The sequence below is a fragment of the Onthophagus taurus genome, chromosome 11 (genome assembly GCF_036711975.1).
Source record: "Onthophagus taurus isolate NC chromosome 11, IU_Otau_3.0, whole genome shotgun sequence".
Taxonomy (NCBI): domain Eukaryota; kingdom Metazoa; phylum Arthropoda; class Insecta; order Coleoptera; family Scarabaeidae; genus Onthophagus; species Onthophagus taurus.
The window spans coordinates 31,428,121-31,454,090 of NC_091976.1; the positions used below are offsets into that span (position 1 = coordinate 31,428,121).

At 35.2% G+C, this 25,970-nt stretch overlaps 1 protein-coding gene and 1 long non-coding RNA gene across 6 annotated transcripts in view; both read left to right on the forward strand.

Moving 5' to 3' along the window:
• The window catches only part of ASP (Ankyrin-repeat, SH3-domain, and Proline-rich-region containing Protein), a 147,557-nt gene extending 125,094 nt beyond the window's left edge, over positions 1 to 22,463 (forward strand). For all 5 annotated transcript variants that reach the window (XM_071200713.1, XM_071200715.1, XM_071200716.1 and 2 more), the window contains 7 exons: positions 11,667 to 11,845; positions 13,322 to 13,527; positions 19,768 to 19,942; positions 19,998 to 20,495; positions 20,549 to 21,773; positions 21,825 to 22,024; positions 22,077 to 22,463. In XM_071200713.1, the coding sequence (XP_071056814.1) occupies positions 11,667 to 11,845; positions 13,322 to 13,527; positions 19,768 to 19,942; positions 19,998 to 20,495; positions 20,549 to 21,773; positions 21,825 to 22,024; positions 22,077 to 22,109 (2,516 nt within the window). In that variant the 3' untranslated portion in view covers positions 22,110 to 22,463. The remainder of the gene's footprint in view (positions 1 to 11,666; positions 11,846 to 13,321; positions 13,528 to 19,767; positions 19,943 to 19,997; positions 20,496 to 20,548; positions 21,774 to 21,824; positions 22,025 to 22,076) is intronic.
• Positions 22,464 to 22,855: 392 nt separating this feature from the next.
• On the forward strand, positions 22,856 to 23,059 carry LOC139431688 (uncharacterized). The gene is made up of 2 exons (XR_011641745.1): positions 22,856 to 22,887; positions 22,986 to 23,059. It is a non-coding gene; the product is annotated as an uncharacterized lncRNA (long non-coding RNA).
• Positions 23,060 to 25,970: the final 2,911 nt, after the last annotated feature.

Genomic DNA, 25,970 nt, shown 5'->3' on the forward strand with positions numbered 1-25,970 from the left:
CTATTTTGAGCTCTCCTTAAACATTGCCTAATAAACTCGTTAAATAACCCCTTCTTAATTCATGATAAATCAATCCCAAGCTAACTGGTACATCTGATAAGATGAACATTTGCTCCCCGGCTATTGGCAGTAATGAAAGTGCAACGACTTCCCATTTTTTGAACGACCTTGACTTCGCGAGATAAAGAAATTAAAGTATTATAGATTATGGGAATGTTTTCACTTTAAAGCTCAAGCAAATTTCTTACGTATTCAGATATTTTTGTATTCACTTCGATTGTGTTGGTTCTTTCCGGTTCAAAACGTATTTGTTTTAATGTAAACTTGCTTGCATTAAGCTGAAACTCATTTCGTAATGTTTCTTGCACCTGCTTAAGTGTGATTTTACGATTTTCTTCAACTTTAAGTTCAAAGAAACGGTGATGTTCATCTGTAATTTTTATTTTATGTTTTTCTTCTTCTTGATTATTTACCCATCTCAACTATTCTTTTTGCAACGCCAAGAATTTCAGCTAAATTGCACCAGACGCACTTCGTATTGTAAATGGCACAAATTTGGGGTTTCACGTTTGCTGCTTCCTTTTTCTTAATATAAGGCACATTTTGTAGATAGTTTGTTAACAGTGACAATTTGTAATTGATTAATGTCATCATTAATTTTGATTTTGATTAATGCCAATTTGATTATGACAGTCGCCAAATTGGTTTTGTTTAATGCTTTTTTGAGTTTGCTTAGTGCCAATTTGAACTTTAAATTATATAGTGTTAGTTCTAGTTTTACACTAGCACTATCACTAGAACTAACTCAAGACCTAGAACCAGAAACATTCGGGTTCAGCCGCACGTCTCTCAAGACGGCTAAATCCGAATGATTCTAGTTCTAGATCTTGTGTTAGTTCTAGTGGTAGTGGTAGGTAACGCTAATTAGCATAAGATATTACTATGTTGTATATTTTTATTGAATTAAAACTAGAACTAACACTAGACCTAGAAAGTATTTGACCATATTAAAATAAAAGCTTTAAGATTCAATTTCACTCTCAAAAATATGCTCACAGCGATTTAATGAAATTTGTAATTTTTTAACAATTTCAACATAACCTAAGTTTAACAATATCCCTTCAAACATTATTTTCTAAAATTTCTTTACACCCTGTATAGTGCACTTCATACACTATACAGGGTGTCTCACGTAATTGGTTCGTTAGAACTGTTTTAGGTTCCACTATTCGTACAGTTTTGAAATTTTGGTAGCATGGGTTGTTCATTCAGAACATTCGATCTAAAATATTTTCAAGATGGCTGCCACTTCCGGTCTACCGGAAATAGGCCATAACTTCGTTATTTTAAATGGAATGTTATGGTTTTGATTACACCTTTTAATTGTACGTGAAAAATATGTTAATTTTCATAAAAGTTATTGGTACGCGTCTTTCGTTTTCGACTTATTTTGATTTTAATTTTTTTTTGGCAAATTTCACCATGCTCTTTAAAATCCCATATCTCAGCCAATGTTCATTCAAAAAAGCTCTAAATTGGCACGATTATTCTTCAGATGCTGTCAAATATATTGTCATTTATTGTATCAGAGTATCTTATACAGGGTTGGGTTGGGTTGGGTTTGGTCTCGAAACGTCCGGAACTAAAACAATCTTTATCAATTTTTTTTAAATATTTCCTTGTGATGGGCGTTAGGTTTGTTAGGTATCTCTCATTAAGTGTTTGACACGTCCTGTTCAAATCAATACAAAATAAATTTCAAATATTGGCGTTGGAATAATCTGCCATGATGTTCAATGACTTGCACTCGTCGTCAAATATAACTAATGACAACAATAATACGAACATGGACCAAAATCTGTCAAAATTCCATAGCTTTCTAATAAAAAAAACCTGGATTTCTGGAGCGGTTTTAATTTTATTTTATTTTATGTATAATTCTCTATTTCGCATACTATTGAGTTGTTTTTTTTCCTTTTTCTTAATTTCTTTTTCTTCGATGTAGATGCTGATTGATGATATTGCATATATTGTATGTATTAACTCTGTGGAACAATATCTTTGGGTCTGTCCCGTTTTTATTTCCTTGGAAAGTAAATAAATAAATAAATTTTCCAATAGGAGGCAAACTACAACAAATAGGTATGGGAATGTGATGAATTAAATACCTTTTCTGATAGGCTAAAAAATATGGGGCATTCCATTTAAAATTTTCGACTTTCTTTCCATTGAATATGGGATAATATGGGTAATATAAGATACTTCGAGGCAACAAATGTCAACCTATTTGACAGCATCTGAAGAGTAATCGTGTCAATGTGGATCTTTTTTGAATAAACGTTGGCTGAGATAATGTATATACAGGGTGTCACACAAAAAACGCCCCAAGCTGTAACTCTGTTATTTACATTCCGATTTTCATGACCTAGGTATCAAATGAAATGGTTTTATAAATACTATGATTCATGCTACAAATAATTTTTTCCAACGCCATCTTCAATTTTAAGCGATTATTAACTTTTGTATTTCAAATTGCTGCGTATATTTTTCTTCACGTCATTGGATAGAGATTCTTCTTCTGAATCCATTGATGTACAATACATCCATTTTGAATGTAAGTTTAGCAGAGAAAAGACACCTGTAGATACAGGTTGTCACATAAGAATGCCGCAAGCTGTAATTCTGTCATTTACATTCCTATTTTCATGAGCGAGATATCAAATGAAAAGGTTTGCTGAATACTATGATTCATGCTACAAATAAACTTTTTCCAACGCCATCTTCAATTTAAAGCGATTATCAACTTTTGATTTTCAAATTGCTCGGTAAGTTTTTCTTCACATTTTATTGGAGAGAAATTTTTTTTCTGAATCCATGAATGTACAATACATCAACATTAATTATACACCCTGTATAAACGGTGTAATAATAGTTATTTATGTACCAAGTCGGCAAAGTGATGCTTTATCGAACGAGTCTGAGGCGAGTTCGATAAAGACACTTTGCTGACGTGTTGCATACAACATTTTATCGCCAACCGCAAAATTTAACGATATGAAGATATTCTAACTTACCAATATTATGACATGTGTCAAACGATTTGTTTTGTTAATATACCTGGGTAAAGTTACACTATGTAAAGTACTTTTTGTAATTCGCGACGGTAATGAAAGCTATAACAGTACTCAAACGGGTGCTGTAATGAGACTCCTTACAGCATCCGATGCTGTAATGAGATTTTAGTAACATTTTATGGAATCAGTTCAAGTTGGTGACATTGGGTCATTAATTTTTCTAGTTGTCAATGTGACAATGTTTGCCTATGGATGTTTAAACACATTCTTAACATCGAATACAAGGTCCACAATGACGAGGATATTGAACTCTGAGCAATTTCTCTTATTTTGGGAGGTGTACATGAAACATTTTTATCAGGTGAATACGTTTTGTGTTTTGACAGTTTCTATTTGTCATTCAAATTTCTATTTTCAAGTGTTACGTTGTTACCAACTGCTACATACCTATTTCCCTACATTGTCAAAATTTATTTTATTTTTGAGAAAAAAAAAAGGATAAAAACGCGAATTACAAAAAATAGCATAAAAAACACGTTTCATAAGACTTAAAGCACTCATTGAAACTTGAATTCGTGCATTTCAAACGTGTCTTACGAATCTTGTTTTTTAATATACTATTGTCTGCCGCTAAATGCACAGTTTACTAGATAGTAGCACAAAGTGTCACTTTACTGACGCAAATGGATAGCATAAAGTATGGTTTTGCTGCCGGTTGGCGATAAAAACTATTTGTTAATAACGAAGTTATTTTAACTCCACGAATAGTGGAACCTGAAAAAGTTCTAACCAACTATTTACGTGAGACACCCTGTATATCATGTACCATATTAAAAATAGAAGCTTTAAGTTTCAAACTCAAACATAAATCATTTTAATGAAGATTTAATGAAATTTTTAATTTTTTGACAATTTCAACAATCTAATTTTAACAACATTATTTTCTTCAAACATTCTTTAATGAAGTACGCTACATATCATGTATCATATTAAAATAGAAGCTTTACGTCAATTTAAGGCATAACGAAACTTTAATAAAATGATAATTACTTTTCAAGTAGATTTAATATTATTTAGAACGCTCGGTAGAAGAACTCTTAAAAGATATTTACGAGATTGAAACTATCGCAATTCGTTCGATAGAGCTTTAAGTGGTACTCGAAATCGCCGGTTTTAAAATTTTAAAAGCTCCCGTGACGTATTAAGGCCCCGGCGGTTAATAACGAGAATTCGGGACCGCGGAAGTGATTTATTAGGGATCGGATGCCGGCTCGGAAGGAAACTGGGGGAATACCGCAATCTGCCCACAGGACACTTAGTTATCTTCTTAGCCAAAGACTCGCATCCTTGAACGTCGTCGTCTTAAAATCCCCCTTTCTAAAATGAAGCTATTACTTTGTAAAAACATTAATATCTCACCGTATTTATGGTTACGACTGGATTTTAATGAATCTTCTCAATCTAAGATTTAGATTTTTTTGTGTTCTAAATTTGAGGATACTTTAGATTGCGTCATATATAAGGATTAAATGTAGCCTTCGGTCGAGATTTCAATCTCTGGGTTATTCTACTCGCTGGTACATAAAGGTAGCTCGTCTTTACTTCGAAGCGCTTCGGGCTCAATATATCGAATACATAAAGGGTCTAGCAGCCATTCTGTCCGCTACTTTACGACCTACATTTTAATGCGAAAGCTTAAGCTTATTCTTCCGCATTGCAAAAATGGTACGTACCGGGTTTCAAGCCAATATCGCTGCGAATGAAGAAGATGATAACGTAAAGCTCTTTTGAATGCTGAAGGGTGTTAATAAAAAAAAGCAATATTTTTTTTATGTTAAAACCAATACTTTTATTCACCGCGTAGGCGGTGAATAATCTGTTGAAATTAATTTCAAAATAATTTCATTATTTACTGGAAAATGAAATCAATTGGCCGCTGAGCAGTGAAACCGTTTCGGAAAATCCCCGTTACGCTTTAATTAACAACAACAAAACGCAAATCAATTAAAACATTATTCCCAAATGGGTGAGCACTTTCGTGTTCGATTCAATTATTTGTCCAAGTAGTTCTTTGGAACTTTTTGAAAAGTTTCCCACCGAGCGCGCAACGTACCAAGAGTATGTGAAGTTTAAAATCAAATCCGAAGTCAACGATCGGTTTGATTTTAAATTCATTCGGTATTGCCAAAACGTAATTAAATTTCTGAAGCTGAATTACAATGGTAGCCCGCCGCGTTGGCGAATTTAAATTTCTAGTTTTCCATAAATCTGCAAGATTTTAGCGCGCGATCAAACTTTCCCTACGGCAGAATTTTAAACGCGACCGGATTAGCCCCCAAAGTTTCCCAAAGGATCGATAGAAATTTAAATAACGTCTCTTGATTCGATTAGGATTTTCAATCCTGTCTATCAATTGAATTTCCGGAGTTAACGTTGCGAAGTAAATGTACTTCAACTAATCGTAGTCTATTTATATGGAAAACTTGCTTTATGTTATTTTTTAATTAATAAATAATTTCTTAGAGATATCGAATACTTTAATCGTGTCGATTTTGTTGGCATCTCAAGATGATCATGACGCAATTACTTGAAGCCCCGTCGCCATTACGTAACTCAAAATCGTGCCGACAGAGGAATTTGCGCTATTTCAATGACCTTTAGTAATAACGGAACTGTTCAACATCACAAGCAGATTTACCAGTATACTAGGAAACGATTACAGGGGAAATTGTTTTTATCGTTCACCTGGCGGCTTTTCAACCGGCTATAATAACTATAATAAGAGACCAAACCACTGAAATCTTAAGTATAGCAATATACCCAATTTGCTTTCAACACTTTCTTTTTTGTAATTATTTATAGCTTTGATCCGTTCATACTTAGAAAATGAAAATTACTTCCTTTAAGAAATCATTGCAAAAAATTTACATTTTTCACTTTATAAAGATTAAATTCAAAAAAATCATATCTCAAAAAGTAGATGTGATATTAAAGCAAATTTAATTCAATTTCAACGCACCGAATATACTTCTTTCATTCATACAAGATTTTAATATACTTGTTGAGTTGTTATAGCACAAGGCATCTATTCTACCTTCTAGAGTCTGCCTTATACCGTCAGCATTCTACTTCGCTTCTAGAGTCTTTTAATTTATGTGTAACATAAGCTGTGAGTCTGATAACTTGTTGGCAGCACGAGCTATTACACCTCCAGTCTTCTACTTTGATCCTAGAGTCTGCCAACTTGTTGGCAGCATGAATTATTAAGTCTTCAGCCTTTAACGGCCCGTCAAGAGGAAATGAGCGATATAGATAAAAGGATATCGGAATTACAAGAAAGATTGCATAGAAAGAGGCTTTTAATCAGCAACTTGCAAATCAAATTAGTGCTACTTCTCATAAAGCTGCGTATCATCAACTTGTTAGGTAATATTTATAATAAAGAAAATTTTTTATTAATCTTGAACTACTTAACAAGGATATTGATAGAAATTTTAATTATTTTGAGCGCCCAAGATTGCATTATATTTCCTGCAGTGTTAAGTCTGCATTAAGTTTTTAAAGTTTGCATTATGTTTTTAACATACTTATTGACTCGTTAGTTTCTGTTAGGTTATATTATGCCACCAGCATTCTACTTCGTTTCTGCAGTCTTCTAATTTGTGGGCAGCATGACTTATTCAAAACAGATATCTGTTTTGACACCAAGAGGTGTCTAACTTATTGGCAGTATGAGCTATTCCACCTCCAGCCTTCTACAGTGTTGTCAAGAGTCTGCAAACTTGTTGGAAGAGTGAGTTGTCACATCTCCAAACTCCTATTCATCATTTTGAAGTCTACCAACTTGTTGGCATCATGAGCTATTATACCTCCAGTCTTCTACATTGATCTTAGAGTCTATCAACTTGTTGGCAGTATGGATTATTACATCTCTAGCCTTCTACTTCGTTTCTAGAGTCTACCATCTTGATGGTAGCATGAGCTATCTACATCTACTACATCTCCACACTCCTATTCATCATTTTGAAGTCTGCCAACTTGGTGGTAGCATGAGGTATTATACCTCCAGCCTTCTACTTCGTTTCTAGAGTCTACCATCTTGTTGTCAGCATGAGCTATTACATCTTCAAACCCCTATTCATCATTTTGAAGTCTACAAACTTGTTGGCAGCATGAGATATTGTACCTACAGCCTTTTACTTCATTTTTAGAGTCTTTTAACTTGTTGGCAGCATGAATATTACACCTCCAAGCCTTCTACTTTCTTTCTAGAGTCTGCCAACTTGTTGGCAGCATGAGCTATTACACCTCCAAGCCTTCTACTTTGTTTCTAGAGTCTGCCAACTTGTTGGCAGCATGAGCTATTACATTTCCAGCCTTCTACTTCGTTTCTAGAGTCTGCCAACTTGTTGGCAGCATGAGGTATTATACCTCCAGTCTTCTACATTGATCTTAGAGTCTATCAACTTGTTGGCAGTATGGATTATTACATCTCTAGCCTTCTACTTCGTTTCTAGAGTCTACCATCTTGATGGTAGCATGAGCTATCTACATCTACTACATCTCCACACTCCTATTCATCATTTTGAAGTCTGCCAACTTGGTGGTAGCATGAGGTATTATACCTCCAGCCTTCTACTTCGTTTCTAGAGTCTACCATCTTGTTGTCAGCATGAGCTATTACATCTTCAAACCCCTATTCATCATTTTGAAGTCTACAAACTTGTTGGCAGCATGAGATATTGTACCTACAGCCTTTTACTTCATTTTTAGAGTCTTTTAACTTGCTGGCAGCATGAATATTACACCTCCAAGCCTTCTACTTTCTTTCTAGAGTCTGCCAACTTGTTGGCAGCATGAGCTATTACACCTCCAAGCCTTCTACTTTGTTTCTAGAGTCTGCCAACTTGTTGGCAGCATGAGCTATTACATTTCCAGCCTTCTACTTCGTTTCTAGAGTCTGCCAACTTGTTGGCAGCATGAGGTATTATACCTCCAGTCTTCTACATTGATCTTAGAGTCTATCAACTTGTTGGCAGTATGGATTATTACATCTCTAGCCTTCTACTTCGTTTCTAGAGTCTACCATCTTGATGGTAGCATGAGCTATCTACATCTACTACATCTCCACATTCCTATTCATCATTTTGAAGTCTGCCAACTTGGTGGTAGCATGAGGTATTATACCTCCAGCCTTCTACTTCGTTTCTAGAGTCTACCATCTTGTTGTCAGCATGAGCTATTACATCTTCAAACCCCTATTCATCATTTTGAAGTCTACAAACTTGTTGGCAGCATGAGATATTGTACCTACAGCCTTTTACTTCATTTTTAGAGTCTTTTAACTTGTTGGCAGCATGAATATTACACCTCCAAGCCTTCTACTTTCTTTCTAGAGTCTGCCAACTTGTTGGCAGCATGAGCTATTACACCTCCAAGCCTTCTACTTTGTTTCTAGAGTCTGCCAACTTGTTGGCAGCATGAGCTATTACATTTCCAGCCTTCTACTTCGTTTCTAGAGTCTGCCAACTTGTTGGCAGCATGAGGTATTATACCTCCAGTCTTCTACATTGATCTTAGAGTCTATCAACTTGTTGGCAGTATGGATTATTACATCTCTAGCCTTCTACTTCGTTTCTAGAGTCTACCATCTTGATGGTAGCATGAGCTATCTACATCTACTACATCTCCACACTCCTATTCATCATTTTGAAGTCTGCCAACTTGGTGGTAGCATGAGGTATTATACCTCCAGCCTTCTACTTCGTTTCTAGAGTCTACCATCTTGTTGGCAGCATGAGCTATTACATCTTCAAACCCCTATTCATCATTTTGAAGTCTACAAACTTGTTGGCAGCATGAGATATTGTACCTACAGCCTTTTACTTCATTTTTAGAGTCTTTTAACTTGTTGGCAGCATGAATATTACACCTCCAAGCCTTCTACTTTCTTTCTAGAGTCTGCCAACTTGTTGGCAGCATGAGCTATTACACCTCCAAGCCTTCTACTTTGTTTCTAGAGTCTGCCAACTTGTTGGCAGCATGAGCTATTACATTTCCAGCCTTCTACTTCGTTTCTAGAGTCTGCCAACTTGTTGGCAGCATGAGGTATTATACCTCCAGTCTTCTATATTGATCTTAGAGTCTATCAACTTGTTGGCAGTATGGATTATTACATCTCTAGCCTTCTACTTCGTTTCTAGAGTCTACCATCTTGATGGTAGCATGAGCTATCTACATCTACTACATCTCCACACTCCTATTCATCATTTTGAAGTCTGCCAACTTGGTGGTAGCATGAGGTATTATACCTCCAGCCTTCTACTTTGATTCTTGAGTCTGCCAACTTGTTGGCACCATGAGCTATTGCACTTCCAGCCTTCTACTTCGTTTCGAAAGTCTGCCAACCCGTTGGCAGCATGAGCTATTATACCTCCAGCCTTCTACTTCGTTTCTAGAGTCTACCATCTTGTTGGCAGCATGAGCTATTACATCTTCAAACCCCTATTCATCAATTTGAAGTCTACAAACTTGTTGGCAGCATGAGATATTGTACCTACAGCCTTTTACTTCATTTTTAGAGTCTTTTAACTTGTTGGCAGCATGAATATTACACCTCCAAGCCTTCTACTTTCTTTCTAGAGTCTGCCAACTTGTTGGCAGCATGAGCTATTACACCTCCAAGCCTTCTACTTTGTTTCTAGAGTCTGCCAACTTGTTGGCAGCATGAGCTATTACATTTCCAGCCTTCTACTTCGTTTCTAGAGTCTGCCAACTTGTTGGCAGCATGAGGTATTATACCTCCAGCCTTCTACTTTGATTCTAGAGTCTGCCAACTTGTTGGCAGCATGAGGTATTATACCTCCAGCCTTCTACTTCGTTTATGTTGACTTCGTTATGTTGAAATTGTCACAAAATTTAAAATTTCATTAAATCGCTGTGAGTTTATTTTTGACAGTTAGACAACGATTTATGCATGAAATTGAAGATTAAATCTTCTATTTTAATATGATACATGATATACAGGGTGAGCCGGGAGGAATGTAAAAAAACTCATATGTTCTTATTCAATTTTCATTTTTTTTTCCATTTTTAACAAGAGCTCTTAGTAAACGAAGCCGGAAATGTTTAGAAGTTAATGGCAATATTTTCGAACAATTATTAAAATAACGCTGATGATCAATATTTACTGTTGATGTATAAGATTTTGTTTAATTGTAGTTATGCAGTAAGAGTTATGCAATAAAAGAAAATCGGATAAGGTCATATCAGTTCTTTTACATTGCTACAATTATATTTTAGTGTATAACACACTCCTAAAGTTTGGTCCGTTCCTCCCGACTAACCCGGTATAGTGTACTTCATTAAAGAAGTGTCTAGAAAAAAATGTTTGAAGAAATGTTAAAATTAAGATAAGTTTGATGTGTCAAAAATTCATTCAAATTGCGCCTCAAGCCTTCTACTATGTTTCTAGAGTCTGCCAACTTGTTGGCAGCATGAGCTATTGTACCTCCAGTCTTCTACTTTGATTCTAGAGTCTGCCATCTTGTAGGCAGCATGAGCTATTACAGCTCTAGCCTTCTACTTCGTTTCTAGAGTATACCAACTTGTTAGCAACATGAGCTATTATACCTCCAGCCTTCTAATTTGATTCTAGAGTCTACCAACTTGTTGGCAGCATGAGCTATTGCACCTCCAGCCTTCTATTACGTTTCTAGAGACTGCCAACTTGTTGGCAGCATGAGCTATTGCACCTCCAGCCTCCTACTTTGATTCTAGAGTCTGCCAACTTGTTGGCAGCATGAGTTATTGCACCTCCAGCCTTCTACTTTGATTCTAGAGTCTGCCAACTTGTTGGCAGCATGAGCTATTGCACCTCCAGCCTTCTACTTTGATTCTAGAGTTTGCCAACTTGTTGGCAGCATGAGCTATTGTACCTCCAGCCTTCTACTTTGATTCTAGAGTCTGCCAACTTGTTGGCAGCAAGAGTTAATACACCTCCAGCCTTATACTACGTTTCTAGAGTCTGCCAACTTGTTGGCAGCATGAGCTATTGCACCTCCAGCCTTCTACTTTGATTCTAGAGTTTGCCAACTTGTTGGCAGCATGAGCTATTGTACCTCCAGCCTTCTACTTTGATTCTAGAGTCTGCCAACTTGTTGGCAGCAAGAGTTAATACACCTCCAGCCTTGTACTACGTTTCTAGAGTCTGCCAACTTGTTGGCAGCATGTGCTATTATACCTCCAGCCTTCTACTTCGTTTATTTTGAAATTATCACAAAATTAAGAATTTCATTAAATAGCTGTGAATTTATTTTTGAGAGTTAGACAACTCGAGTTGAAATGTCAAAAAAAAAAAATAAAAATTTCATTAAACCACTGTGGGCTTATTTTTAAGAGTTACAAAACAAGGTATGTTTTAAATTGAAGATTAAAGCTTCTACTTTAATATGGTTTATGATGTATAGGGTACTTGATTAAATTTTGTTTAGAAAATATGTTTGAACGAAATGTTGCTAAATTTTGATTTGAACTGTCATAAATCATAAAATAAATCAAATAGATAAAAATTTATTGTAATTTTTGTTTCAGCTAGTGACCTTGATTCAATTCGAGCTCTTTTCAATGAAAAAGAAAAGGAATTATCTTTGGCCGTGGCCAAAGTGGAAGAGCTCACCAGACAACTCGAAGAGTTGAGAAGGGGCAGGTCATCGAGAGACCAACCTCCCGCTTCAGCCCTCGAGCTAGACAAACTCCGAAGAGAACTTATGGTTGGTATTAAACTCTACCCAAAAGTTTCCATCGTCCTCCGAAAGCTTTCCATAATGATACGACGTGATACTCCTCGAAATCTCTAGTTTCGTTTACATAAACCACGATGAACCCCTCTAAACTTACATTTTCTAGTAACCAAACTCTTGTTGTATTAATTTATTTTTTTTAACTTTTAATAACCATCTAATATTGTTTTAAATTTAAGTTTTAACTAAAAAAAGTGGATTGTATTTTTAAAAGTGGATAAAACAACCGGGTTTTGTTGTTTCGTTCACCCTTTTTAGTTTGACAGAGGTAAAAAGCGATGTCAAAGCGCATCAGCAAGTAAAATTTGGCGTCCAGCTCCAATTTTTTATGCACAAACCTATCAAAACGAACACTCGTTTTTTTTTTGGTGTTTGCGTAAAGCTTTAGCATACGTTCCAAAATGCTCAACTACCCTAGGGTTTAGACGAATTAGAATTGTTAATTAGTGGTTTAACGCTGACCTTTCGTGTTTATTGAACTAAAACTTTACCGCTTGGATTCAAATTCATATTATCACCCATTAAATTGTACGAGTGTGATCGAAATTCAAGCTTTCGGATCAATTTGTTTTTAAATTAAATTCTTTTTGGATCGAATTGAACCTACTTGATACAAATTTAATTAAATTTTAGTATAAAACCAGATAATACGTTAAAGCTCTTTTCGTTAAAAGCGATATCGATCCGAAATAACTTATGGATATTTCACCCGTCAGTTTCGTACGTGGCGTGAATCAAGTTATTACCATCGACTTTCTGGGGAAATTAAAATGCAAATTGAAAAGACTCGTTAAATATTTTTAGTTTGAATAGAAAATTAGATCAAGATTTTTTTTATTAAATTGAAAATAATTTGTGCTAAATCAATAAACGCTCAATTATCAAAGTGGTGATATTAAATTATTCAATAAACACGTTTCTATTTTTTGCTTTAAACGTAAAATAATTTATGAAACTGGGTTATGTCAACTTTGAAACGACGATTATTTTAAAAGCATGAATAGAAGGTTAAAGTTGAACTGTCCGGTTAATTTAAAATAATACGTAAAATATTAACACTTCATTATTCTTAACGGAAGCTAAATAAACTATATTTGTCGTTTCATTTAAAATCATTTTAGATATTTTACTCAACATTTACCTTGTTGATTTTACACGTAATTTCGATTTATTTAGGGGGGTGTTTTATCAACGATGACATGTTCATTTTGACGAGGGTTCCCCAAAAATTTCATCCCATTTTCACCTGTCCACTAACTCCCGCTGCATTATTCATCTCGACACTGATGCTATCATCAGTTATGGATGATATTTCCGCATTGTAGTTTATGATGACCGAATATCAATCGCAACCTGAATAATATAATACATTCCATTTTAACTACAAATATTTTAACGATAAACTAATAAAAATCCGTTTCTTTAATTTTTTTTTGTTTCTTCTAGTATCGGAATAAATTAAATGAGCAACAGAATCAAAGATTAAATCAGCAACGAGAAGCTTTAACGGCCCGTCAAGAGGAAATGAGCGCTATAGATAAAAGGATATCGGAATTACAAGAAAGATTGCATAGAAAGAGGCTTTTAAATCAGCAACTTGCGAATCAAATTAGTGCGACGTCTCATAAAGCTGCGTATCATCAACTCGTTAGGTAATATTTATAATCATAAATCTTGAACTACTTAACAAAGATATTGATAGAAATTTGAATTATTTTGATCGCCTTAAAATTACATTACTTTTCCTGCAGTGTTAAGTCTGCATTAAGTTTTTGAAGATTGCATTATGTTTTTAACATACTTGTTGACTTGATAGTTTCTGTTAGGTTATATTATGCCTACAGCATTTTACTTCGATTCTAGAGTCTTCTAATTTGTGGGTAGCATCAGCTATTCAAAACAGATATCTGTTTTGACACCTAAAGGTTGTCAACTTATTGGCAGTATGAGCTATTGCACCTCCAGCCTTATGCAGTCTTGTCTGGAGTCTGCAAACTTGTTGGCAGCATGAGCTATTACATCTCCAAACTCCTATTCATCATGTTGAAGTCTCCCAGCTTGTTGGCAGCATGAATATTATACTTCCAGCCTTCTACTTCGTTTCTAGAGTTTGACAACTTGTTGACAGCAGGATCTATTGTACTTGCAGCCTTCTAATTCGTTTCTAGAGTCTACCATCTTGATTGTAGCATGAACTATTTCATCTCTAAACTTCTATTCATCATTTTGAAGTCTGCCAACTTGTTGGCAGCATGAGGTATTGTACCTCCAGCCTTCTACTTCATTTCTAGAGTCTACCAACTTGTTGGCAACATGAGCTATTACACCTTCAGCCTACTACTTTGTTTCCAGGGTCGTCCAGCTTGTTGGCAGCATGAGCTATTACATCTCCAGCCTTCTACTTTGTTTTTCGAGTCTGCCAACTTGTTGGCAGCATGAATTATTACATCTCCAGCCTTCTACTTCGTTTCTAGTGTCTGCTAACTTATTGGCAACATGGGGTATTGTACCTCCAGCCTTCTATTTCTCTTCTAGAGTCTGCCATCTTGTTGGTAGCATGAGGTGTTGCCCTCCAACCTTCTACTCCGTTTCTGGAGTCTACTATCTTGTTGATATAGTAGACGCCACGAGAGCTGGCAGTAAATCATCGTTTTCCACTCTTACAAATGCCATACGTAGTAAATTAAAATTCACAAACCGCTACAAAATAATGTGTGTTAGAAAGAGATAGCGTTAGTTTAATATGTCTGCTATACAATTCAAATAGCCACGTCGAAAAAGTACGTCTGTTCTTCTAAGGGATGTAACTCTATAATTATAACCTCAAATCGAAATGTCTTGTTAACGTTTGTGTTTTCACAAGCCGAAAATGAAATTAATTAATAATTAATGACCAAATTATGAACCACTGTTTAAATAAAACTTACTTAATCCCTTGCGACCTGTAAAATAACCTTTTAAAGTATTTGTTAAATAAATTAATAATTACCTACATAAATTTTATTATAAATTAATATTAACGATTTTTCGCTGCTTAACCTCTCCTAAATTTGATAATGTTTGACATATAACCTCCATTACTAAATTAAGATACATTTAAATGTATGTGGTGAAATAATCTAAGTCGTACGTCTTATATCTTGATTCATACCATTTTTAAACGTCAAGTCACTGCCAGCTCTCGTGGTTTCTACTATAGCATGAGCTATTACATCTTCAAAATCTTATTCATCATTTTGAAGTTTGCCAACTTGTTGGGATCATGAGGTATTGTATCTCCAGCTATCTACTTCGTTTCTAGAGTCTGTCAACTTGTTGGCAGCATAAATATTATACCTTCAGTCTTCTACTTTGATTCTAGAGTCTGTCAACTTGTTGGCAGCATGAGCTATTGTACTTGCAACCTTCTACTTCGTTTCTAGAGTCTACCATCTTGTTGGTAACATGAACTATTCCATCTCTAAACTCCTATTCATCATTTTGAAGTCTGCCAACTTGTTGGCAGCATGAGGTATTGTACCTATAGTCTTCTACTTCGTTTCTAGAGTTTGTCATCTTGTTGGTAGCATGAATATTGCACCTCCAGCCTTCTACATTGTTTATACAAGGTGTATCAGGTACGAGTAGAAAAAAATTGAGGGGTTATATATAAAATTCTTTGCCATTTTTAGGATACGATACGATAGAGTTAAGGGTTTGAAAGTTTAAGTACTGTTGTATAAAGAATTACTAAGCAGGCTTTGCATATGTATATAGTTTTAATTCGACACATAAAAGTCATTTTTGAGATATCTTTTTAGAGGTTGTTTACTTTATACGAATAAATTTTATCACTCTTCAATGTGAAAATTTACAAAAATTTAGGTTTTAATAAACAAACTTGCTTATTATATTAAAAACAACAAAATTACAAAACTAGAAACAAATTACAAATTGCAAAGCAAAGCCTGCTTAGTATAATTCATTAACCAGTAGTACTCAAACTTGTGAACCTTTCACTTTATCGTATCATATCTTAAGAAGGATAAAGAGTGGGACATTGCGTTATAAGAATTTTTTATTCAGAAAGAGGAGACCTATAACCCCTCAAATTTTTTCTACTCATACCTGATACACCCTGTAGAGTTGTCCAACTTGTTGGCAGCATGAATTATTACATCTTCAGCTTTCTACTTCGTTTCTAGAATCTACCATCTTGTTAGCAGCATGAGGTATTATACCTCCAGCCTTCTACTTCGTTTCTAGAGTATGTCAACTTCTTGGCAGCATGAATATTATACCTCCAGCCTTCTACTTTGTTCCTAGAGTCCTCAAACTTGTTGGCAGTATGAGCTATTATACCTCTAGCATTCTACTATGATTATAGATTCTGCCAACTTGTTGGCAGCATGAGCTATTACATCCTCAAACTCCAATTCATCATTTTGAACTTTGCCAACTTGTTAGCAGCATGAAGTATTGTATCTCCAGCTTTCTACTTCGTTTCTAGAGTTTGTCAACTTGTTGGCAGCATTAATATTATACCTCCAGCCTTCTACTTCGTTTCTAGAATCTACCATCTTGTTAGCAGCATGAGGTATTATATCTCCAGCCTTCTACTTCGTTTCTAGAGTATGTCAACTTCTTGGCAGCATGAATATTATACCTCCAGCCTTCTACTTTGTTCCTAGAGTCCTCCAACTTGTTGGCAGTATGAGCTATTATACCTCTAGCGTTCTACTATGATTATAGATTCTGCCAACTTGTTGGCAGCATGAGCTATTATATCTCTAGCCTTCTACTTCGTTTCTAGAGTCTGCCAACTTGTTGGCAGCACGAGTTATTACATCTTCAAACTCCAATTCATCATTTTGAACTTTGCCAACTTGTTAGCAGCATGAAGTATTGTATCTCCAGCCTTCTACTTCGTTTCTAGAGTTTGTCAACTTGTTGGCAGCATTAATATTATACCTCCAGCCTTCTACTTTGTTCCTAGAGTCCTCCAACTTGTTGGCAGTATGAGCTATTATACCTCTAGCGTTTTACTATGATTGTAGAGTCTGCCAACTTGTTGGCAGCGTGAGCTATTACATCTCCAAACTCATATTCATCATTTTGAAGTCTGCCAACTTGTTGGCAGCGTAAGGAATTGTACCTTCAGCCTTCTACTTCGTTTCTAGAGTCGGCCAACTGGTTAGAAGCATGAGGTAGTTTACCTCCAGCCTTTTACTTCGCTTCTAGAGTCTGTCAACTTGTTGGCAGCATGAGCTATTATACCTCCAGCTTTCTACTTTGATTCCAGAGTCTGCCAACTTGTTGGCAGCATGAGCTATTACAGTTCTAGCCTTCTACTTTGTTTCTAGAGTCTACCAACTTGTTGGCAGCATGAGCTATTACAGTTCTAGCCTTCTACTTTGTTTCTAGAGTCTGCCAACTTGTTGGCAGCATGAGTTATTACATCTTCAAACTCCAATTCATCATTTTGAACTTTGCCAACTTGTTAGCAGCATGAAGTATTGTATCTCCAGCCTTCTACTTCGTTTCTAGAGTTTGTCAACGTGTTGGCAGCATTAATATTATACCTCCAGCCTTCTACTTTGTTCCTAGAGTCCTCCAACTTGTTGGCAGTATGAGCTATTATACCTCTAGCGTTTTACTATGATTGTAGAGTCTGCCAACTTGTTGGCAGCGTGAGCTATTACATCTCCAAACTCATATTCATCATTTTGAAGTCTGCCAACTTGTTGGCAGCGTAAGGAATTGTACCTTCAGCCTTCTACTTCGTTTCTAGAGTCGGCCAACTGGTTAGAAGCATGAGGTAGTTTACCTCCAGCCTTTTACTTCGCTTCTAGAGTCTGTCAACTTGTTGGCAGCATGAGCTATTATACCTCCAGCTTTCTACTTTGATTCCAGAGTCTGCCAACTTGTTGGCAGCATGAGCTATTACAGTTCTAGCCTTCTACTTTGTTTCTAGAGTCTACCAACTTGTTGGCAGCATGAGCTATTACAGTTCTAGCCTTCTACTTTGTTTCTAGAGTCTGCCAACTTGTTGGCAGCATGAGTTATTACATCCTCAAACTCCAATTCATCATTTTGAACTTTGCCAACTTGTTAGCAGCATGAAGTATTGTATCTCCAGCTTTCTACTTCGTTTCTAGAGTTTGTCAACTTGTTGGCAGCATTAATATTATACCTCCAGCCTTCTACTTTGTTCCTAGAGTCTACCAACTAGTTGGCAGCATGAGCTATTATACCTCCAGCGTTCTACTTTGATTCTAGAGTCTGCCAACTTGTTGGCAGCATGAGCTATTATATCTCTAGCCTTCTACTTCGTTTCTAGAGTCTGCCAACTTGTTGGCAGCATGAGTTATTACATCTTCAAACTCCAATTCATCATTTTGAACTTTGCCAACTTGTTAGCAGCATGAAGTATTGTATCTCCAGCCTTCTACTTCGTTTCTAGAGTTTGTCAACTTGTTGGCAGCATTAATATTATACCTCCAGCCTTCTACTTTGTTCCTAGAGTCCTCCAACTTGTTGGCAGTATGAGCTATTATACCTCTAGCGTTTTACTATGATTGTAGAGTCTGCCAACTTGTTGGCAGCGTGAGCTATTACATCTCCAAACTCATATTCATCATTTTGAAGTCTGCCAACTTGTTGGCAGCGTAAGGAATTGTACCTTCAGCCTTCTACTTCGTTTCTAGAGTCGGCCAACTGGTTAGAAGCATGAGGTAGTTTACCTCCAGCCTTTTACTTCGCTTCTAGAGTCTGTCAACTTGTTGGCAGCATGAGCTATTATACCTCCAGCTTTCTACTTTGATTCCAGAGTCTGTCAACTTGTTGGCAGCATGAGCTATTACAGTTCTAGCCTTCTACTTTGTTTCTAGAGTCTACCAACTTGTTGGCAGCATGAGCTATTACAGTTCTAGCCTTCTACTTTGTTTCTAGAGTCTGCCAACTTGTTGGCAGCATTAATATTATACCTCCAGCCTTCTACTTTGTTCCTAGAGTCCTCCAACTTGTTGGCAGTATGAGCTATTATACCTCTAGCGTTTTACTATGATTCTAGAGTCTGCCAACTTGTTGGCAGCGTGAACTATTACATCTCCAAACTCATATTCATCATTTTGAAGTCTGCCAACTTGTTGGCAGCATAAGGTATTGTATCTTCAGCCTTCTAATTCGTTTCTAGAGTCTGCCAACTGGTTAGCAGCATGAGGTATTTTACCTCCAGCCTTTTACTTCGTCTCTAGAGTCTGTCAACTTGTTGGCAGCATGAGCTATTACATTTCGAAACTCCTCTTCATCATTTTGAAGTCTGCCAACTTGTTGGGAGTATGAGATGTTGTACTTCCAGCCTTCTTACATCTTTTCTAGCATCTGCCAGCTTGTGGGTAACATGAGTTATCAAGTTATTATCATGTTTCTATCAAGACAAATCTGTGTAGAGTCAAGTTTTTATAATTACTATCTCTGGGAATGTTTCAAGAGTGGTTTAAGGTTGCATAAAATTTCCAGATAGTTCTTGTTATGTCTGTATACGGTGTTTGAAGTATTATATAATATAAACTCCAAAATACCTCATAACTTGATAGATACATTAAGTCACTCAATCAAGTCTGCAGATATGTAGATGAAAAGTAGATGGCGAGTCAGTTGAGTTGAGTGGCTTAGGAGCCTGATAATAAATTCAATGACAGCTAGGTTGTAGCAGCAGTAATATTTCTAATAATAATTCTGCTTTTTATTGATATAAATATGTATATATTTTTTCTTGATAATAATGTATTGTATGATTGAAAGGATTTATTATTATTATTAAGTTTTTGTAATATAACATATACATGTTATAAACAATTAGCAACTACTTAACAATTTGTTATTCACTAAATCCATTTTTTTTGTAACAGGCTAACAGGCAATGATCAAAATAGTCCACCTTATCCAAGAAAACCGCAACATCCTACTGGTCATCCCCCCAATGGATTAAACAGGACAAATATAGCCGCTGTAGAGCCTTATAATCATGTTCCTTTGCAACAAAGTCAACAATCTCGAAATAATGTTAGAACCGGAAGCGTCGATGTAAATAAATTTTAATAAATCCTTTTTATTTAACTCATTAAAATTACACTTTTAGAACACAAATTATCATCCTGCTTACCAACAACAAACGAATCACATCAAAGCTGATGTAGAGCACCAGCACTTTACTGAAAATCATCACGATTCCAATCCGAACAAATTAAATAAGCAAGAGGATAGTGATTTATTGAAGGATTTTGCGGTATCTAAATCGGATCCAAAGTACCAAACCTTGCCGTATAACACCAAATTTACGGTGAACATCGTTCCTAATCGAGCAGGAGGAGTCAAGCAGGAAGGAACGGAAATTTTAAATCAAAACGAGGCGGATGTAAAGAATGATGGTGTCCAAACTCAATTGGTGAATGGAAATTTGCAATCTCCTTTTGCTGTAACTGTGCATAGTGCTCCTCTAAATATACTCAATAAAAGTATTGCAACTCCTGTTAGTCAAACGGATCTGATTAATAGGAAAAATGGGGAAAAAGATGGTTTTGAAAGGAATCAATTAACTAATACTAGTGTAAATAATTCTTTAGTTCCTTCATATCAAGTAAGTTATTTTAATTTATTTTAGATTAATTTAATTTTAATAATTTTTTTTAGAAACCAATAAGTAGTGTGGCGCCCACTTCTGTACATAACAATGGAAAATTATCGAATATTTATCAAACTTCATCAATAAAAGTGCAGCCTGTTGAACCACAAACTCTTAGTGGAAATCACAAACAAATATCATCACCTCCTGTAAATACATTTTCTCAATCCTTAGCTTTATCCCCACCTCAATCAACAAGTACACCGAATAGTACCCCCGAAATAAACGTTGATAAATCGAAACCTGCTCTTCCCCCAAAACCCGCTATAAAACCACCACCAAGACAAACACAACTATCGAACGACGAAAACCTTCAACCACCTCCACTACCAATTTCGGACCCACCAGATGACAAACAAAATTTGGGCCAAAAACCGAAATTTAATACTCCAACAGTTAGTAATCAAATGAATCAGTTGCAAAAAAGTTTTTCTTCGTCAGTTTTAATGAATTACTCGGGAAATAACGATAACATGCCGATTATAAAAGCAAAACCTTTAACAATTAAAAAACAAGCTTTAACCGAACAACCGAAATTAAGAACGGTAAATTCTTATAACAAACTAAACGGAATTAATTTAAACACGCGTAGAATCGAAATACCACCGTCGTTTAATTACGACCCACAAATAATTCAAGACAACCAAAATCATCAAAAATCAGAAAACCTCGAGAATCACCCGTCAGAAATTATTAAAGATAAACTCCCCACGGACGAAACCGATAAGTCTTCAATCGAAGACAACGAAATTAAAGACATCAAAGATACGAAACCAATTATTGAAGGGGTCGTCCGAAGGTGTAAAAAGGGCAATTTAAAACAAACCGCAAAACCTAATTTATCAAGACGCGTGAGTTTCGATCCGTTAGCACTGTTATTGGATGCTAGCTTGGAAGGTGAATTGGAGTTGGTGAAGAAAACCGCTTCTCAAGTAACTAATCCAAGCGCGGCTAATGACGAAGGGATCACCGCTTTACACAATGCTATTTGTGCGGGTCATCTTGAAATCGTTATGTTCCTAGTTGAATTTGGGTGCGATGTTAACGCTCAAGATAGTGACGGATGGACACCTTTACACTGTGCTGCTAGTTGTAATAACGTTGCGATGGTTAAATTTTTAGTTGAACATGGTGCGTGTATTTTTGCTACAACCCTTAGCGATCATGAAACGGCTGCCGAAAAATGCGAAGAGGACGAAGAAGGATTTGACGGATGCTCTGAATATCTTTATAGTAAGTTTTTGAGTTTTTTTATTATTTTTTTTTTTAATTTTTGTTATTTAGGTGTTCAAGAAAAACTTGGAATTCTTTCGGGAGGAATAGTTTACGCAGTTTTCGATTATATGGCACAACAACCGGACGAATTAAGTTTTACAGCTGGTCAACAATTGACTGTGCTTAGAAAAGGAGATGAAAGTGAACGGGAATGGTGGTGGTCGAGGTTGGGTGATAAAGAAGGATACATACCTAGAAACTTGCTTGGAGTTAGTAACAAATAAACAAAAAAAGATTTATATTTATTTAATTTTTTTTTAGTTATATCCAAGAGTTAGCAAAACCGAGGATTAACGAAATCAACAAAATTTGGGTTAAACCAACGATCGCCTTTGCTCAATATATATACATATATTGCATGTAGTAAAGGTATTGAAAGTCTATTTCTGTTCCCGCAATTTTATGTTTTTGGGTTTTATTCCATTATCATCGCATTGTTATATAACCCCCTTTGAAGAATGAATGTGTTTGGATGTTTATTATTTTATTTTTTGAATAGTTTTATGTACTTTATATAGTTTGTTGCTTTGATGCGCTTTCTGGCATCCGTTTTTAATATATTTTTCGAATTGTGTAAATATATAAATATGAACATATTATATGAAAAGAAGTATTTACAATAAATATATTGATTGCAATTTCAAACAATTTGTTTTATTTATACTTTTTTTATTAACATTTATCATTATTTAACAAAAAAAGAATACAACAAAATATTTTATTTAAAAATAAACCAAATGAAAGATGTTCTTCTGTCCATATATCGATAACATTTTTTGACCTTGACATTGACCGTATTTTCAAGGTTATATGAAGGTCACGACCAATTTTTTAAATGTAAATGCAATAAAACGTGTGTATTTATAGATGGATTCTTTTAATTTTAGCTCTACCGGTTTCGATCAATACATTTAATCATCTTCAGGAGCAACCTAATGTAATATAAATAAAAATCATTTACTAAAATTAACAACATTCACAAATTTCTGTTACTATCGTTACATTATGAACAAAATAAAATGAAACTCACGTCAGTGAGTCAAATATGTCTTTTGAAAATATATTTACTGACGTGAGTTTCATTTTATTTTGTTCATAATGTAACGATAGTAACAGAAATTTGTGAATGTTGTTAATTTTGGTAAATGATTTTTATTTATATTACATTAGGTTGCTCCTGAAGATGATTAAATGTATTGATCGAAACCGGTAGAGCTAAAATTAAAAGAATCCATCTATAAATACATACGTTTTATTGCATTTACATTAAATTTGAGATGGAAAGAAACAACCAAATAAATATTAATTTTTTAAATGGCACACTATAATATATATTTTATTGTAAAATCTGAATCTGCGGATAAAAGTAAAGTAAGTACTTAATTTAAAAAAAAATAAAAAAATTTTACTGTGTGGTTTTGCCATTACAACAATAAAACATCTTTTGAAAAAACTTGAAATTTCTTCAGAAACAATTAACTAACGTTTATAATCTAGCAAAAACAAATAAGATTTATGAATTTTTAAGCATCATCTTACCCGCTTCGATACATTCTCTTTAGTTCTTAATTCTTAGAATACTATTTAAGAATGCATAACAAAAAAAATCTAGAAGAGGTGACCTGACTCGTCGGAAATACCTTTGGAAAGAAGTCTAAAAGGTTCCGACATTTCTCCGCCTTTGTCAATTTGATAATAGAATAATGCATAAAAAACAAGAGTTCGTTTAATCGCTTATGCCGGTATTTTCAGAATATCGCTTTCAGACACTTAATTGGTTGAATAATATAACTAAATTTGCATAAAAACTGCTTGGCAACAAATTCTGAATTCATTCCATCGTTTTACATTAAGACAAAGTGTTTAAACCAAGTCATTAAATCATGGATACTCTAAGTGTGGCAGAAAAAGTCGAAATAATTTTTATTTATGCTGATAATATAGCTTTGTATCGAGAACGTTTTCCTGATCGAAATATGCCTTGGAGAAGTACCTTCTACAGAGTTGTGAATGATTTCACTAACACTGGAAATGTGGAATCAAGAAAAAGAACTCGGCGAGCAACCGTAACTACGAAAGTAAAGGAAATTGCGGAATTAGCTAGCGTTGAGGTTAGCACTCGACGATTTGCAATTGATGCCGGAATATCGAAGACCAACATTTTACGAATATTAAATCGCAAGAAGTATTCATCTATACCACATTTCATTGGATCAACCTCTTTATGGAGGTGATTTTGAAAATCGACTAATATTTTGTCAATTTCTTTGGTAACGTGCTATTCTCGGATGAGTCTACTTTTACAAACAAAGGACAAGTCAATAGACATAACATGCACTATTGGAGCATTGAAAATCCGAGATGGTTGCGTGAAATAGATCATTAATGACCTTGGTCGGTTAATGTTTGGTGTGGCATAATTGGTGATAAATCAACACCATACAACATTACTTGTAGATTTGAGCAAGGAAGAAAGATAAAATATGTGACTGCAAAATGATGGGTGTCCAGCACATTTTTTACATATTGCACGTGTAGCTTTAGCTTTAGAGTGGATTATACTGGGCGATGGATTGGAAGGGGAGGTCCAATTTCCTGGCCTGCCAGATTACCTGATTAATAGTATAGTTTAATCATTTTTTTATAAATAAACAATATTATAACTATATGATTAAAAAAATTATTTAGATTTTGTCTACAAAAGATGTTTCGCCGTCGTACTGGCAAAACCACAAGATTTATATATATTTTTTTAAATTATTTTACTTTTATCCATAGATTCAGATTTTGCAATCAAAAACATAGGGTGCTATTTAAAAAATTGGTCGTGACCTTCATATGACCTTGAAAATGAGGTCAAACTTTCATTAGGTTCATTTTTATGTAAAATGACCCGTTTTCGAGATAATCGCTTGTCTCACTTTAAATGGACCACGCTGTATAAGTCTGTACATACATGATGATTACAAATTATATCTGCAAATTTCAGAATGCTTACCATGGCTACTCCCTTCTTATTATAGAACAGAATATGCATAATAAAGATGTAGATAAATGTTATGAAAGCGAACTACAGACTGTAAGTTGTAAGATTTCGTACTGTAAGTCTGTATATGTAAATACTTTTTGGCTACATGCAGCAGATAGGTAAATATTAGTTCAAACTGCAAACCCAAAACTGTAAACATATCTGAACTTGAACTAACACTAGAAACTTTGAGAAGAAACTTTTGCCGTGCGTTTTTTAAGAAAAGGTTTGACGTTTCGGATGCCATGTTGCAACCTTCTTCACTTTGAACCAGTTTCTGAAATTTTTTCAAAATTCTTTTTGGCTACATGCAAATCCTATCGGCGAAACCTGAAAAATTAAGATACTGAAACTGAAAAGATAGACTATTATAATTAAAATATTGTATGGGAATCTTTTGCAAAGAATTGAATGGGGTAGTGGAGGAGACGATGTTTTATCCCACTGCCCTGTTGCTATAATTAGGATTTCAAAACAAAACTGACCTATCCTAACATTCCTTCACGCTATAATTGGGTGTCCTTCACGGTTTAATTAGGGTTCAAAAGAAAGCCGACATTCCTTTACGCTATAATTAGGATTTCAAAACAAAACTGACCTCTCCTAACATTCCTTCACGCTATAATTGGGTGTCCTTCACGGTATAATTAGGGTTCAAAAGAAAGCCGACATTCCTTCACGCTATAATTAGGATTTCAAAACAAAACTGACCTATCCTAACATTCCTTCACGCTATAATGGCGTGTCCTTCACGGTTTAATTAGGGTTCAAAAGAAAGCCGACATTCCTTCACGCTATAATTAGGATTTCAAAACAAAACTGACCTATCCTAACATTCCTTCACGCTATAATTAGGGTTCAAAAGAAAGCCGACATTCCTTCACGCTATAATTAGGATTTCAAAACAAAACTGACCTATCCTAACATTCCTTCACGCTATAATTGGGTGTTCTTCACGATTTAATTAGGGTTCAAAAGAAAGCAGACATTCCTTTACGCTATAATTAGGATTTCAAAACAAAACTGACCTATCCTAACATTCCTTCACGCTATAATTGGGTGTCCTTCACGGCATAATTAGGGTTCAAAAGAAAGCCGACATTCCTTCACGCTATAATTAGGATTTC